The sequence below is a fragment of the Symphalangus syndactylus genome, chromosome 1 (genome assembly GCF_028878055.3).
Source record: "Symphalangus syndactylus isolate Jambi chromosome 1, NHGRI_mSymSyn1-v2.1_pri, whole genome shotgun sequence".
Classification (NCBI taxonomy): Eukaryota; Metazoa; Chordata; class Mammalia; order Primates; family Hylobatidae; genus Symphalangus; species Symphalangus syndactylus.
Window position 1 is genome coordinate 44,547,915 of NC_072423.2, and position 15,682 is coordinate 44,563,596.

Here is a 15,682-nt window from a genome sequence, read left to right on the forward strand (position 1 = left end):
GCTCCGGGGACTGTTGTGGGGTGGGGGGAGGGGGGAGGGACAGCATTAGGAGATACACCTAATGCTAAATGACGAGTTAATGGGTGCAGGAAATCAACATGGCACATGGATACATATGTAACAAACCTGCACATTGTGCACATGTACCCTAAAACCCTAAAGTATAATAAAAAAAAAAAAAAAAAAAAAAAAAGAAAATACGGATGCATGATCCAAGCCTACATCAACTAACTTGGAATTCAACAGTCTTCTTATTCTTCCCCATTATGGGAGTGTCTTGAAGACAAGGGCCATCATTTACACTTCTTTGTTTCTATTGCAAAGTTTAGCACAGAACTATTTACAAATTAAGAATTCATAAAATAATTACTGACTATAAGGTGGACTCACTGTTTTTGTAACTTCCTAAGGGACTAATTAAACATACTAACCAGTAAAAACCATTGACTGGTTATCTCCAGACATTTTTAATCATGTACTATCCTAAGTAAAAAAAGAAAATAAATACAAAGTGAGCATTGTCTCTTAACATATGTATGTTTCATTCTCTATGAATTATATACATACACCATTATGCTAACATAATTTTTTTCTTATTTTTAGACAATATTTATTTGCACACTCTCTGGAAAATACTGGGCTAAACTAGCCTTCCTTTTGCCTGTTTTTCTCCTCCCTGTCCTCCTTCCTACATCCTCATGGACAAGTATAAAATTCTCATGAAAAGGAAAGAAATGGAAATTGCAGCAACCTGAGTTAAAGGCAGTTTTCCAAGCCCCCAGCCCCACCCACTACATCTGAAGGGTATGTCACTTGATGAGTATTGTGCCTATGTATCTTCCACCCACACATAAGCTTCCCATATCTCTTCAATCTGGAATGTAAGCCAAGTAAATATAACTTTGTTACCCACTGCATAAATAAGACCAGCCACCATTCAACTTCCAAATGACTCCTGATACACTCTTTTCACATTGCACAGAGATGTGAAGAGAAAATAACTTTGAGCTAGTATCATTTCGGCAGGGAGCTAACTCAGTGATTTTCATCTGGATGAAATAAGGAAGAAGTATCAGGATTTGTCTATTACCCATGCAGGCGAGATAGGAATAGAAACATCCGCTCTGTCAAATTGAATGGACTCCTGCTTTAGCACTCTTAGACTCTGGTTTAACATCAAGATGTCTCAGGCTTTAAATGAAATGTCAAATATAATTTGGCTCTGGATTCCCAAGATATATCATTGCCCTTGGAGAAAACTTGATAACTCAGCATTCTTGTGTCAAATGTGTATCTACCTGATAGGGCACTCTATAAAGCTGGTCTCCTGCTCTCCCTCCACCACATAAAAAACCTCAGCTAGCCTGATGAGCCAGGTTCCATTCCTTGCTCTAATGGGCATGAGACTCAAAAAAAAAAAAAAAAAAAAAAAAAAAACTTTTATGTCCATGAGGCAAAGGCCACAGTTCAGATTCTCTTTAGCAATCTAATTTGCAAGGAATATGATAACTCAGTATTGGAATGCAGAGACTTTTAAGGTCTTTCGATGCAGTTAGCCATGTCCATGACAGCACATCACACACATCCCCTTCCCTTCAAAGTCCTCTTTCTGAGATGTTCCTCATTATCACTGCCTCTAGCTTGGCATTAATTTTCTTCTTTGTGGGAGAGTCAGGCTCAGCCCCAAAATTCAACTGAAAAAAAAGTAAAGACAAAGAAAAAATATATAGCAGCCTGCTTCTTTCAAACAAAAGAAACTCAGCCTAAACTTGGAAGGACTGAGGGGCTGAGTATGCACTAAGCAGCTGTTAGACAAAGAAGATAAAGCAGTAAATGTGATCAAAAGATTCAGAGTCTGGTCCAAAGTGATTTTGAAAACTAACACAGTAAACAAAGAAATCTGACAGCCTTAGCCTTGAGTGTAAGTAAACATTTTAGTGGAATTTGGTCTACAGCAAAGGGCGTTTCTCTCATTGACACATCGCAATGCCAGAAATTCTGAACTACAGTTGGAATGCTAAATGTAAATATGACCATGACATATGTATCTGAAAGGGGCAATGAACCATCCTGTTATGAACATACTGAGGACTCCTTACTGAGCATTTAAAATGAGCCTAGCAATTTTGATCCATGATCTCTATTGCTCAGAACACCAAAGAAAGGTGTTATGGATTGAATTGTGCCTCCTCCCAACAAAGATATTTTGAAGTCCTAACCCCTAGTATCCCAGAATCTGGCCTTATTAGGAAATAAGAGTCTTTATAAAGGTAATCAAGTTAAAATGAAGTCATTAGTGTGGGCTTTAATCCAATATAACTGGTGTCCTTATTAAAAGGGGAAATCTGATACAGAGACAGACACACACAGAGAAAAGATGATATGAAGACATAGGAAGACCACCAGGTGAAGACAGAGGATCAGAATGATGCATCTGCAAGCCAAGGAATGCCTGAGGCTACCAGAAGCTAGGAGACGCCTGAGCAGATCCTTTCCCAGTGACTTCAAAGAGAGCATGGCCCTACCAACTCCTAATTTTTAGACTTTTAGCCTCTGGAACTGTGAGGTAATAATTGTTTCTTGTTCTAAGCCACCCAGTTTGTAGTAATTTCTTATAGAAGCACTAGAAACTAATACTGAAGGTAATATTACCATATTTATGCTACAAATGTGGAAACTGAGGTGGAGTTCAAATTCAGCTCCATCTGACTCCAGAGCTCATACTCAAGCAACTGCAGCAGGGTTTCCAAACTGGCTTCCATGGGCCCTGGAGTTCCAAAAATACATGCCGGAAGTTCCAAACATTCAACCCAAAAAAATTCTTACTTTTCCATTTGCATTTCAATGGTATTATAGAAAAGGTAAGTGTATATGGACTTATCTTAATTCAGACAATAGCCCACAATTTCCATGGCCAAGCCTATGTTTGTATTGGTGATGGAGCCTGTACCAATTAGTACTACCTTAATTGTCCCAGAATAATTTAAATAGAGTACGGTATGTTTATTGTGAAAATAATGACTTTGGCACAATGTAAAGTCTAAACCGCATCACAGGTGATGGTATATATAAAAAAAGGTCAAAGTAGCTGAAGCAGAAAAACTGTGGGAAAATCAAGTCATCATCACACAATTCATAATAGTACACCCATGCTTACCTCAAAAGGGCTATGTAATAATAATCAGAGCTATATTGATGTAAGGAACAATGATTTTCCTTCACAAATATCATCATCACATGTGAGTAATATTGTTAATATAAATTTTATTTGGTTGTATATTTGTATTTAATGAATAATGATTATGTTTATCGTTCTGTGAAGATTTAGAGTCATTTGAAAAGTTATATCCACTTTTATGTCTACATGTGGGTAGGAGAATTGATTGAGATGTTAGGTTGCATTTGGGGTCTGCATCACTTCCCTCTTTCATTCCAGTAGCTAGTCAGTTACCCATGTTTTCGAATATCAGGAGAATTTGTAGGGTCACAACCAAAACTACTGGAGGAACATATCACACAGGGCTTTTTGTGAATGCTTCGCTGATGGAGGATATATGCTAAGTACACCAAAAAGAGAAAAAAAAAAAGGCAATGATTCTTGCTAGTAAGAGAAGAGGTAGAGTAAGGGATGGCAGATTTACCCAGGTCTCAAAGGAGAAGAATATCTGAGGGTGCCTCCACGTCCTACTCCCTCTCAGGACAAGCTTGGGAGATGGATAAAGTGCTGCTTAGTTCACCTTAGGAAACTGGATCCTAGAGATTTTAGAATTCAATTCCTGGGCCTCAAGCATGTCCTAAAGGGATCAGAACAGCGGACTTTAAGTTGCCCTGAAACGTGGATAAGGCTGTGTCGCTGATAATTAAGGTGCCAATGGCCTACATGCTTTGGCACTGCCCCAGAACCCCCTCCCAAGACCTTTGGACAACCTTTAGTGGATGTGTCAGCTGAGATTCAGGGAACCCTCAAATAACTAGATTAATATTCCTGTGAGCCTGATGAGAGGAAGAAGGCTCAATCTTATTCAATCTGAATGTAAGTATACAAAGTAATGGTACATATCTGACACACCCAAATGGTCTTCATACCTATATAATTAAAACTATAATTAATAATTATCTACGTCAATACTTTGGATCTGAAATAATTTTTTTTATTTAAAAAGAAATCTGAACATTACTAGGCTTAAAATGCATGCCATCACTCAGCATTGCCTCCTTTGGTAGTAACTAACAGATTAGCATGGGTTAATCCACATGCTAGCTAGCTGTCACCTTGGAAACAGAGAAGCAGAGCCCTGAGGGATGAGGCAAGTGGATTTATAGACCTAAATAACAATTCCAGAAAACTAGAGAAGAAATGTCACAGGTAATTCATAATTAATTGCCAAATGACTTGCACAAACATTAACTGCCTAACAATAAGTGTTCCCTATGTTTTCTAAGGTTAGAATGTTATAAAACATTTTCATACATCTTACTTCATTCATTCTCACCGAGGTGGCTAAAAATAGACTGTGGCCATATGACCCTGTTCCACCACTACCAAATAAATCCTTTGCCATCCATTTACCAGTGGCTGTTAACCTTCTAGAAGGGAACATGGAAGGCAAAGAGATTTGGGAACCCAAGACAACTGAGTAACCTAAGGAATATATAAGAGGGTAACATTTTGAAGGTAAATGAGATTACCTGGAGGACCCAGTGCCTCTTAATTGTTGTTCCTGATTCTGTCCCTTGGCCCCTTCTGACTAGAAAATGACTTCACCCCATTTCCCTCCAAGAAGCTCTTCAGCGGCCCCCCTTCTCTGTTCTGCCTCCAAGCTGCCTCTGCAGTCTTGAATCCTTTCTCCCTGCAGATGACCAGCCACTGTGCTGTGCTTTGAGTTCACCAAGCCCTTTTTTGTCATCAAGCATTTTCTCATGTCTCTGCCCAGTGTTCTTCCTCACTCTCCTTCCTGAAGAACCTCCATTCGTTCTCGTAGAACTCGGTCTCCGCCATGCCTGGCTGCCTGAGGTATTCCTGCTCTTTCTCTGGCTGAATCTGTTCAGTGGCATGGCTCCATTTCAACAATTACCAACATGGTTCAAAATCATTTGTATTTAATGAAATTGTCCTAGAATCTGGGCAATAACTGAGGGCAATAGAGTCCTCACACATTCTAAAGAAAGAGAAGCTGAAGACCACTACATCCTCCAGGCTGTGTGAAAGACACTAGAAATGTGAGAGGAGGCTCAGGGAGGAATTGAAAGTACTTGACTTTTCTCAACCAAAAAGCTGGGGAAGAGCTTGAAGAGCATCCTTTGTAGATCCTGGGGGTGTCTGCAAGAAAGGGAGTCTGGAGGCCCAGCCCCCAGAGGAATGTTTACTGTGCCATGAACCACAGGCCTCATGGCAGCTCGGGATTCCAGTGAAGCATACAGTAAGTGATTGTGGGAGAGCTTGAGTTTGGGGGTATATGTGGACAGAGAGAATGGAGCCTGCTTCTCACTGGCAAGACTCTGGCAGCATAGGGTTGCCAGAGCAGTCCAGGATGGCAGGGAGGAGCAGCAGGTAGCAGGAGAGCTGTGTTGGGCTTGAAGAATATATGTGAATTTCCTCTGGACTCAGTGCATGGCTCAATGGGTAGAGAATGGCTGAGCTTAAGACAACTTAATGAGATCCTACCGAAGAGGGCTCCATGCCTGGGATTGATCTCAGAGGGGCAGAGGCTAGAAGGAGGTTCCAAAGGGTCAGCAAGAAAATGTGCCACCTGTGTCAGGAAACTACACTGCAGAAATCCCCATGTTGAGGGTAGGGTATTGTGCAGGAAAACCCTATGAACAGCTTACCATAGTATCTGAACACTTGCTAGAGCCAGGAGTACAGATGCCTGTATTACAAGCCATTAGCCATGTGAGTCATTGTATCCTTTATTCTTCTAATGTCTGTTTCTTCACACCCCTTCCCACCTCCCACAGGGCAGAACTTAAAGGAATATGAAGTAGAAGTGGGAGAAAGTGAAGGAAGATTGAGGAGAGACCATATTAGACCCCACTCTGGTCTCCGAGGTGCAATCTGAAGGAAGGAAAGAAGCTTTAAATTAAACATGAGCTTGAGGGTTTAAAAAAGTCAGAAGTTGGCTTTTTAAACCTGGAATGGACTCTATATTGTCAAAAAGTAGTTAAAAGGATTGAACACTTATGGAATCTGCCCAAGATGTCATCAAACTGCAAGGAAAGAAAATGAAAAGAGATAAAACACATTGAAGGAAATAATCAGAGAAAAATAAAGCCATTTCCTGTTTATATTCTATAAAGCTCAGCCCAAGTAATAAATTAGTTTATACATTTGTATTGATAAAAGTATATAGTCTGTAGCTTTTTGAGGAATAGAGCGTATTTGTTCATTTTAATATCCTCAGTGTCTGGCACCCACTTGCAATGAGATGAAGATAAAGAGCTATCTCTAAGGCCAGAAATGTCACTACCTGGAGCATACACAAGTCTTAGCCATCAGACACAGCAACCCAGGGCCCACACTTTGCCCTCTTTTTCCACAAGCATCACTTCTAATCAACACCATGAATCCAGGTGGAATCCTGAGAGGGCCCAGAATCATTACAGAGACTGCTTTCATCCTTCCAACTCTACTTATCTTCCAAAGGTCCACAGAGAGGGAGTGATAAATCCTATGGGCAAGGACATACACTCATATGTCATTCACCTCCTTTGTCTGAAGGTTTCTACCTGCTAGCTGTGTCCAATTGACAAATGCATTCAATATGAAAATGGAATCTCCCAAGTCATCTTTTATAAAAATGACTTCTCTGCACGCCAACGCTATGTGAGGTCCCAGCAGTAAATGAAATTCCTCTGGGAGAACTCGAAGGTAAAGGGGATGGCTTTGGAGCATTTTCCTGGGTAAATTGCTTAAAGGAATTGGTCTAGTTATCTTTTACTGTATAACAAACAACCCCAAACTGTATTTGTTTAAAATTTAATTTCGATTTGACTCACACTTGTGTGGGTCAGGAATTTAGAAAAGGTTCAACTGGGTGGTTGAAGGGGCTGGGAGAGCTGAGGCAGGAGGATGCACATTTAATATGGTATCTTCAATTACTTCCCTGAAGCCTGGACTGGGATGCCTGACTTTTGAGTCTTTCTGATGGCTGGGATCTCAGCTGTGGCTGTCAGGTGGAGAGCTGACACTTGGTCAGGCAAGATGCTACAAGACTTCATATGACTAATCTCAGAAATGCCAGAATTTTATTCTGCCACATTCTGTTGGTCAAGCAAATCACCAAGAAAGCAGAATTAGACTCCATCTCTCAATGACAAGAACAGAAAAGAATCTGTTACCAGTTTAATGTACTACAGGTTTGTTGAGATGCATTCTATGTGAAGGGCTGGCAACTTCCTCGTTAGCTGCTGCTTTTTTCACCTGGTCTTTACATAAACACTGTATAGAATAGATATGGTAGTAAGATCAAAAGCTATGCCTTTCTTATGCCCAGAGTTAACCAATTGTTATCACCTTGAACAAGTCATCTAATCTGTGTGTGTGTGTGTGTGTGTGTGCATGTGTGTGTTAGAAAATGTAGATTGTTATTTGGTTTCAGTAAAGTTAGAATTCACAAATGCGAGTTGTAAACCAAACATAGCCTACATGTTTGTTGGGTGTGAACTTTGCTTTAATATACATATACATGTATATTTGTGTGCATGCACATATACATACATACGTTAAAGAACATGTCTACTTAATTGACATATTTAAAACTGAGTGATGCTATATAAAATTCAGAAGATCTGGCAACACTAAACATGTATTCCAACATGGCAAGAAGTGCCTGGAATTGAGGGTCTGTTGCCTTCTTTGGATGGCACACACACTCTCTGGTTTGCTCACATCAGTCATGTATGTCTCAGCAAAGGGACAGGTAAGCATCAGAGTTTGCTTCTCTATCACATAGTGTAATGGTTAAGAGTATACAGATGCTGGCTTTCATGGCATATCTTCAAATCCTGGCTCTGCCACTTACAACCTATGCTGAAGACAATGTTGAAGATGAAGCCTGCAGCAGCAGACCACCCACATCAATTTTCAAGGAAAAAATTAATCTTGTCCCTGCCCCAACTGACTGACATTTGACAGCAGAAACAATAGCCAACACCATAGACACCTCAATTGATTCTGCTTATACCATTGTAACTGAAAAATTAAAGGTGAGAAACTTTCCAGTCAATGAGTGCCAAAATCATTGCACCCAGATCAGCTGCAGACAAGAGCAGAACTTTCAATGGAAATTTTAAATAAGTGGGATCAAGATCCTAAAGCATTTCTTTGAAGAGTTATAACAGAAGATGAAACATGTCATTACCAGTACAATCCTGAAGACAAAGGACAATCAAATCAATGAACACCAAAAGATGGAAGTGGTCTAGTCAAAATAAAAGTGGATTGGTCAAGGGCAAAGATCATAGAAACAATCTTTTTTTGGAATACTCAAGGCATTTCGCTTGTTGACTTTCTGGAGAGCCAAATAATGATAACATCCACTTATTATGAGAGTGTTTTGAAAAAAATAGCCAAAACTTTAATAGAGAAAAACCCAGGAAAGATTTCCCAGAGAGTCCTTCTCCACCATGACAATGCTCCTGCTCATTCTTCTTACCCAACAAGGGCAATTTGAGGAGAGTTTTGATGGGAAATTTTTAGATATCCACCTTACCGTCCTGATTTGGCTCCTTCTGACTTCTGTTTGTTTGCTAATCTTAAAAAAATCTATAGAAGGCACCCATTTTTCTTCAGTTAATAATGTGAAAAAGACTGCATTGGCCTGGTTAAATTCCCAGGACTCTCAGTTCTTTAGGGATGACCTAAATGACTGGTATTATTGCTTACAAAAGTGTCTTGACCTTGTTGGAATTTATTTTGAGAAATAAAGTTTATCTTTTAATTTCATTTTTCCACAGACTTTTTCAAGTACCCGCATGTTTAGTTTTATTTTTCTGAGATCTGGTAGAACACGCATAGGTTCATTATATGTAGTAGAGAACATTTCTGATAGGTAGATTCACCAGTTCTCTTTTGAATATCTTAGAGTAGAAAATTTACTTCTATTTGTGACAATCTTGTAGTAATTCATTCCATGGTTATTAGTTCTAGTTTCAGAAAGTTCTTTCTTAAATTAATACTACACAAAAGTTATTGCATCTCTCTCCATGGAATTGAATTTCCTCATTTCTGTGCAGTTTCATAAAGCTTATATTCTGTACTTTTCCTTTAAAATCTATACACTTCCTGGTTTTATCACTTCACTAAATTTTTTTTTTCAAATTTCATGTGTCAGATCCTGTTCAAGAGGCCAAGAATACAACAATGAATAACACCCAGCTCCTGCATAACAGAAGCTTAGAGATCAGTGTGCATGCATTATAGGATGCTACATGCACTGTCTTTTATATTATCCTGTAATATACCCATAATTACCCATAATTCTGCCTTTTATTTATCTCATGTGTTATCATTTATTAGGGTGCATCTGCTAGCCTTATATTGATTGATCCACAGAAGAACTCTGTGAAATAAACTTTATTATTTGGAAATGAGGTTTTAGAGTTTTAGAGATAAGAAAACTGAGGTTTGTGCACTGCTTTCTCACACCAGCCCTCTGACCCATCTCCAGGGCCTAGCATGGGGCTGGGCCCCACGGTACACTCAAATAAAGGAGCCAATCAATAAACTACATCTGAGCTAAGGAGGGTCTGGAATAGCTCTGCTCAACATTGTTCCCAAAGCTGAGCAGCCGGTTCAGGAAAAAGACAAAGTAGCCGGAAATATGATGTTCAAATACTTAGCATGGACACAAGTGCTTAAAAAGTGAAAAAAATCAGCAAGTATCCACATGCTTACTCCGTAATATTCAAATCCAAGTTGGTCCTTTTGCATCTATTTGACTGTTTTATGCTATGAGTAAGTAGTACAAATCTGGATGAATGAAGCCTATAGCAGAAGTTAGAAGACCTGGCACATGATAGATCAGAAAGATCATTGAATCTGTGAGTTCAAGCTTTTGTTCCTCCCTATTTAGCTAAGTAGCCCTCACTGGATCTATAAAATTCTTACCAACAATGTCAGGGACATAATGGGAACTCAAGAATATCTTTCATATAAATTAATAAAACAAAGGATGCTTAAAAGAGATTACAAATATAAAATCATATTGTTATTTATATTATACTCCATAAACATGGAATTACAGTAAAATTACACTTTTCCATGACTAAGGCAAAGTATCTGATTATGACTTGGAATCTTCTTTTGGACCCTAAATTTACTCCATTTCCAAAGCAACCACTTATTCTGTCTGAAGATTCTTCTTGGTGCAATTTATGTACTGCAATGAGCTAGGAATTATGTTGCAAAAGAAGAAATCAAAGTTATCTAATAAGTAATAGAAAATCTTAACTACGTCACCCTGAACACAAGAGAAAAGGACTGCCCTCGACCTCTTGACCATACCTGGCCACTTCTGAATGAATGTCTGCTTGGCACCTGTACTTTTAGAAACATTTTGCAAGTACAATTGCTATTAGAGGTCCACACTCCCCAAAAAACAATTTAACATGTTCCCTGGGCTAACTTGCACACTCAAAAACCCAAATTCTTAGAAACCAGAAATATGACCACTGAGCTTTCTCCCAGCCTGCCCCATGTTGATCAAACCTAATGAAACCCTCATTGTTTCCACATCATTCAACATAGTTGGGATCAACAGTCTAGGATTTTCCTCAATAAGCTTGCTAGGTAAGTCATCAATGGAATTCACCTTTTAATGAAATTGCACATAAAAAGTGTATGAACAACAAAAAAGTGAGCACTAAATCCTGAATTCCCTAAAGTTTAAATCAGAAAAATAATAAGGCCTGGAATAGTTAACTTTAATGGGATATAGCACCAGAGGGCACTGCTAAGATGGGGAAGTTTTCAAAGGCATCTTCATCACTGGGAAGGCAGCATACCAGAGACAGACCTTTCGAAATTCACTCTCCCATCTACGGAAAGCCACAAGTACAGAAAATCCCGGGGGCTCCTTCAGCTTTCTTTCTCCACAGGCTTCTCTCAGAATTATCAGCTGGAAAGACCACTGCCCTGGTAAATCCAGCACCTTAGATTTTAGCGATTCTTTTACTTACTAGCTGTGTGAGCCCAGTCCACGCCTTTCATCCCCGTGATCCTCAGCAGCTGTATCTGTAAAACAAAGAGGGTGGTTATGATGGTCTCTCAGGACCTTTTGAGCTCTAAGATCCTTTGAATCAATAATCCTCTTCTCCTGTGATGGCCAAGAGTTTAATTATTCACCAAACTTGGTAACAACTTCTTAGCAACTGGTAGGTACAGGGAAGAATGAAGGCAGCAGGGGACTTGGTTCCGAAATACTCTCTCAGTGTTTTAGTGCTTGGTAGGGGGTTGTGATTGTTAATATTAGAGTCTATGAATAGGTTTTGACGACATACACATACCTCTAGGGTGAAGATTGTGCCTGTCCATCTGGCACTCAGTTAAGATAAAGAAGATAATCTACCATCAAACAGTAAGAAACTGGAAAGAAGAAAGGATTGGAGGGGGTAAAAGATTGTAAGAAGTCATGAAGATGTATTCAAAAAGCCAAATCATTCATCTTTTATCATATATTTGTTTAGCCCCTTTATGTGCAAATAATTTAAAATGCTGAAAAAACACCTTTCTATTTGAATTGTGCTTTATCATTTTAAAGGCAGTTTTATTTTATAGTTTCATTTAATTGTTTTAAACAATTTTAAACAATTGTTAAAACTTGATGGGGCACACGTGGCAGAGTAGCATTTTTCCTGCTTAAAGGAAGAAGACAGCAAAGCTCAGAGGTTAAGTGAGGTTAACAAATATTGAAGAGCTAATTAACAAGTCAGGATTAACCTTCAGGTTTTCTTATTCCTATTTCTTATGTTCCTCCTGTTAGATCACAGTTATGACCATCTGCTCCTACTACAAGTTCATATATTTGTCCTAACAAGTTGGGGGTCTTGGGCCCCACCTTATTAAGGCACCCTTTCCTTCATTTGGCTACTTGAGAATGAAGATGGAAGATAAAAGTCATACAGGAGTTTAGGCTTTGCCCAAAGGAGATGGGAATGTATTTTTTCTCCCCAAGTGTTAATGCACCTTTGAATGCATCGCAGAAGGACCATAGATGAAGAGGCTGAAGTTGGGCTCCTGGTTTTGACACTAGCTTTATATCAGTTTCTTCAGGCCTAATGCCTGTCAAATAGGTGATGACACTTGCCCAATCCAACGTAGAGCTTTGTTTCTAGTAGCAAATCAGGTGGAGTATGTAGAAGCCCCTTGAAAACAAGGCGTGAACCCATAAATGTGTGGTGTGGTTATCATGGTTGTTCAACGTGTGGCTGAGAGAATAGATAGTAGCCAATACTGGCTTGACTTCAGGCTTGGGCATCAAGCAAGTCCAGAGGAGAGGGATTTGGATCCATTTCCTAAACAAAGAAGCAAAGTCCAGAAGCAGCTTAGAAAATAAGGAACAGTTGGTTTCACAGCTTGGCCAGGCAGGAGGGTTGGCACAGATCCTCAGATCACTGTGCTCTGCCTAGTGAATTGAGTGGGCCTCACCAGGGGCTGGATGTTAGCCTCCTTCTGGCTCGAGAGAAGCAGTGGGGGGTTGTGACCACCTGTTCTCTTAGAATGTCACTGTACCTCTTGCACATTTTCCTACACAGGCACACAAAGTCTAAGCCAGGCCCTTGGAAAAATCACAAAATAAAAAATCTTCTGTCTTCATTCTTCCTCATTTTTTCTTCAGTATTCCCATTTCCTCAACTCATAGTGACTTTCCAGAGATGTCCAGTGGCCCCTGATGGGCCACACCCCTGACTCTAGTGACCTCCCAAACTAGCCTGTGGAGATATCACCATGTGCCCCAGACATCTCTGTTCCTCACCCACAAATTCACTGACTTGGTACTACCCCTTTTCATCCTGCTCTCAGCAAGTTGCCAGCTGGAAGTCTGAGCTGATAAGTAGCTTGCACTGTAGAGCTTATAAAAGACAATCAAATTAAAAAGTAACTCCTCTCATGAATACTAGTACTTTAACAATAGGCTTTTAAATAACTTTACCAAAAGAAAAAAAGAATGAATGGATGCCAAATGGATCACCTCCAAAAAAATCAATGGGATCACAGGGTTGCTATTTTCAGGCTAAGTCTTAAGTAGAATTAAGAAGAATTCTCCACTAAAAGCCTCTCATTTCTTGATCCTGATAAAGTTGCCCTTAAAAATTAGAATCTTTAAACAACAATAAAAAAATACATCTTATGTATGTATATACATATATATTTATTATATATATTTCTTTATTATATAATATATATTTATTTTTAAGATTATATATAGTAGCTTTTATCAATTCCAAATTGTGAGTAGAAGGCTATATTTTTTAGTTAAAAAATAAATAAAATGTTCTGTGAAAATATCACATGGACAGCACAGTATTAATAAAACAAGTGGCTCTATGGCTGATGGCTGTAGAGAGCTCAGAGCGACACATGTAGTAACTCTGGCTGTGCAGCTACTATAAATTCTGCTTCATAAACTCTTCAGAAAACCAAGACCTGATGTCTTGTCTTGACCCTTAGTGGCCTCACAGACTCTTGAGTGTATCAGTCATCTCCAAGAAATCATCTGAAGATTTGAAACCTGCCTAGTTGCTCGATACCTTGGTACTTGCTTTGTATCCTCTCTACAGAATGATCCATACTGGACAGAGACCCAGAGATGCAGCCTATAGTGGACATGTATTTTCTTTTAAACACCTAATATCCCTTCCTTAGGTAAACTGTCTCACCCCCATGCCATAGGGTTTTAGTCAGCACCAGCTCAGGTCCTCTATGAAGCAGACATCAAGCCAGCTATAGAAAACAAGGTATTTATTGGAGAAAATACCTCTGAAGGTTAAGAAAGAGAGCAGGAATAAGGCAGGGAGAACCTTCGTTTAGACTACAACGTGAGTTTGACATCTATAAAAGCAGACAGGGGAGGAGGGATTGGATAGGAAGGACCTTAGACTACAGTGAAGTTATGAGAGTGTCTCAGCTAGGCCAGTGGGAAAGTCCTTGAACTCATGAGAATTCACTAAGGAATCCCACATCAGGCTGGAATGGCTGGGTTTGAGTATCCCCACTGTGCTTAGTCATTGGCTGGGAGCAGCCCAGTGAAAACATGGGCTGGTGTGAAAGACACAGTGGGTCCCTAAGTGTGGCAGCTAAAGGCTGTCAATCAGCTATGCTCCCTACAGCAGATTCTCTGAAAGGCAGATCTGGATGGTACACTTCCACCACTGCTGTATAATGGGACTGTCAGTCATACAACCCAATTCACAAAGAGAGGGAACTATCCAAGCAAGGCCAATCAAAGCATTTCTCTAGAGTTGACATGCAGACATTAGCAGGAACCAGCTCCTTTTTCCACTGGAAAATCTGAAGGAGGTGAATCCAGGGCTGCCAACTTTCCTTAGCACATGCAGAATCCGAACTGCATCAAGGAGAAAATATGATCAAACCACAGAAGAAAACAAAGTTCAAATGGGAGAAAAGGGAGCCCTGAAGTTAGGAGCCGCTAAATTTCATTTTTTCCCCGTATTCTAGTTTGCATTGTATTTCTGCCACAACTAAAAAGTGCTCTGCCTAATACCTAATAGTGCTTTCACTGTAATGATCATAGTATACTAGAGCTTGAAAGGCCTTCAGAGGTCATCTAGCCCTTATTGCACATTGCAATAAGCTGAGCAACTTAGTTTTGATACCAAATGCTGGACCCCATTCTAATCTAATTAAATCAGAATATCTCTAAGTGGAGCGCAAATACACAGGAGATAGAGCCAGGAGTTAAACTCAAATCCCCTTACTTCTAATCTGATGCCCTTTATTAAAATTATAATGTGACATTTCATTTGAGAAACAAACATTTCTTTCGTCTCTGAGTAAAAATCCTTTGTTCTTTTTTAAAAAATGTTTAGTTCTTATGAAAAACCCTCCGTTCTTTAAGAAGCCTAAGTTACTGTCTCTCCTGATACTTAGAGTTATTTATATATTTATCAAAACAGGAAGAATTTGCCAGTCCCCAAAACAAGACCCAAATACAAAGCAGAGAGTGCATTCCCCCACCAGCACCTTGGTATCTGATGGGAATCCATTCTGCCCCCTTAGAGCTGTCAGCTGCTTATCCCTGGAGAGGGAGTGGAGAGGGATTCCAGACTGAACCATGCCATCATGTTGAGCAGCAGCAATTAGGAAAAGAAGATTGTTGGCATTCACTATAAGTTACTCTGACATATAACAGCCATTGGGTTTCAATACCCTGATATGAACAACCATCTGCTTTGCTCTTGCAAAAAAAAAAAAGTGATTCCTACAACTCAATTTCTTTTATCAAATTGGTCTTCTGAAAAGCCACCCTATTTTTGAGTCTTCTTTCTACAGGCATTTCATTGTCATTAAACACATCATCATTCAAAATATTAGTAGGAAAAAGCGGAATGCAAAATGATCAGTGTGGTACGATCATAACTGAGTAAAATGAATAGAAAAATTATGAGTTAATGATAAGCATGTCTAGGTTGTGGAGTCAGAAGTTTAGGACAACATGACAGG

General features: G+C 39.5%; 1 protein-coding gene across 8 annotated transcripts in view; it reads right to left on the reverse strand.

The window, feature by feature from the left end:
- The window catches only part of PIK3C3 (phosphatidylinositol 3-kinase catalytic subunit type 3), a 763,308-nt gene that overhangs the window by 549,892 nt on the left and 197,734 nt on the right, over positions 1 to 15,682 (reverse strand). For 7 of the 8 annotated variants that reach the window (XM_063645758.1, XM_063645868.1, XM_063645688.1 and 4 more), the window contains one exon: positions 11,179 to 11,233. In XM_063645758.1, coding sequence (XP_063501828.1) covers positions 11,179 to 11,233 — 55 coding nt within the window. Of the gene's footprint in view, positions 1 to 10,902; positions 11,234 to 15,682 lie in introns of those variants that run through there. The other variant, XM_063645823.1, reaches the window with a different exon arrangement.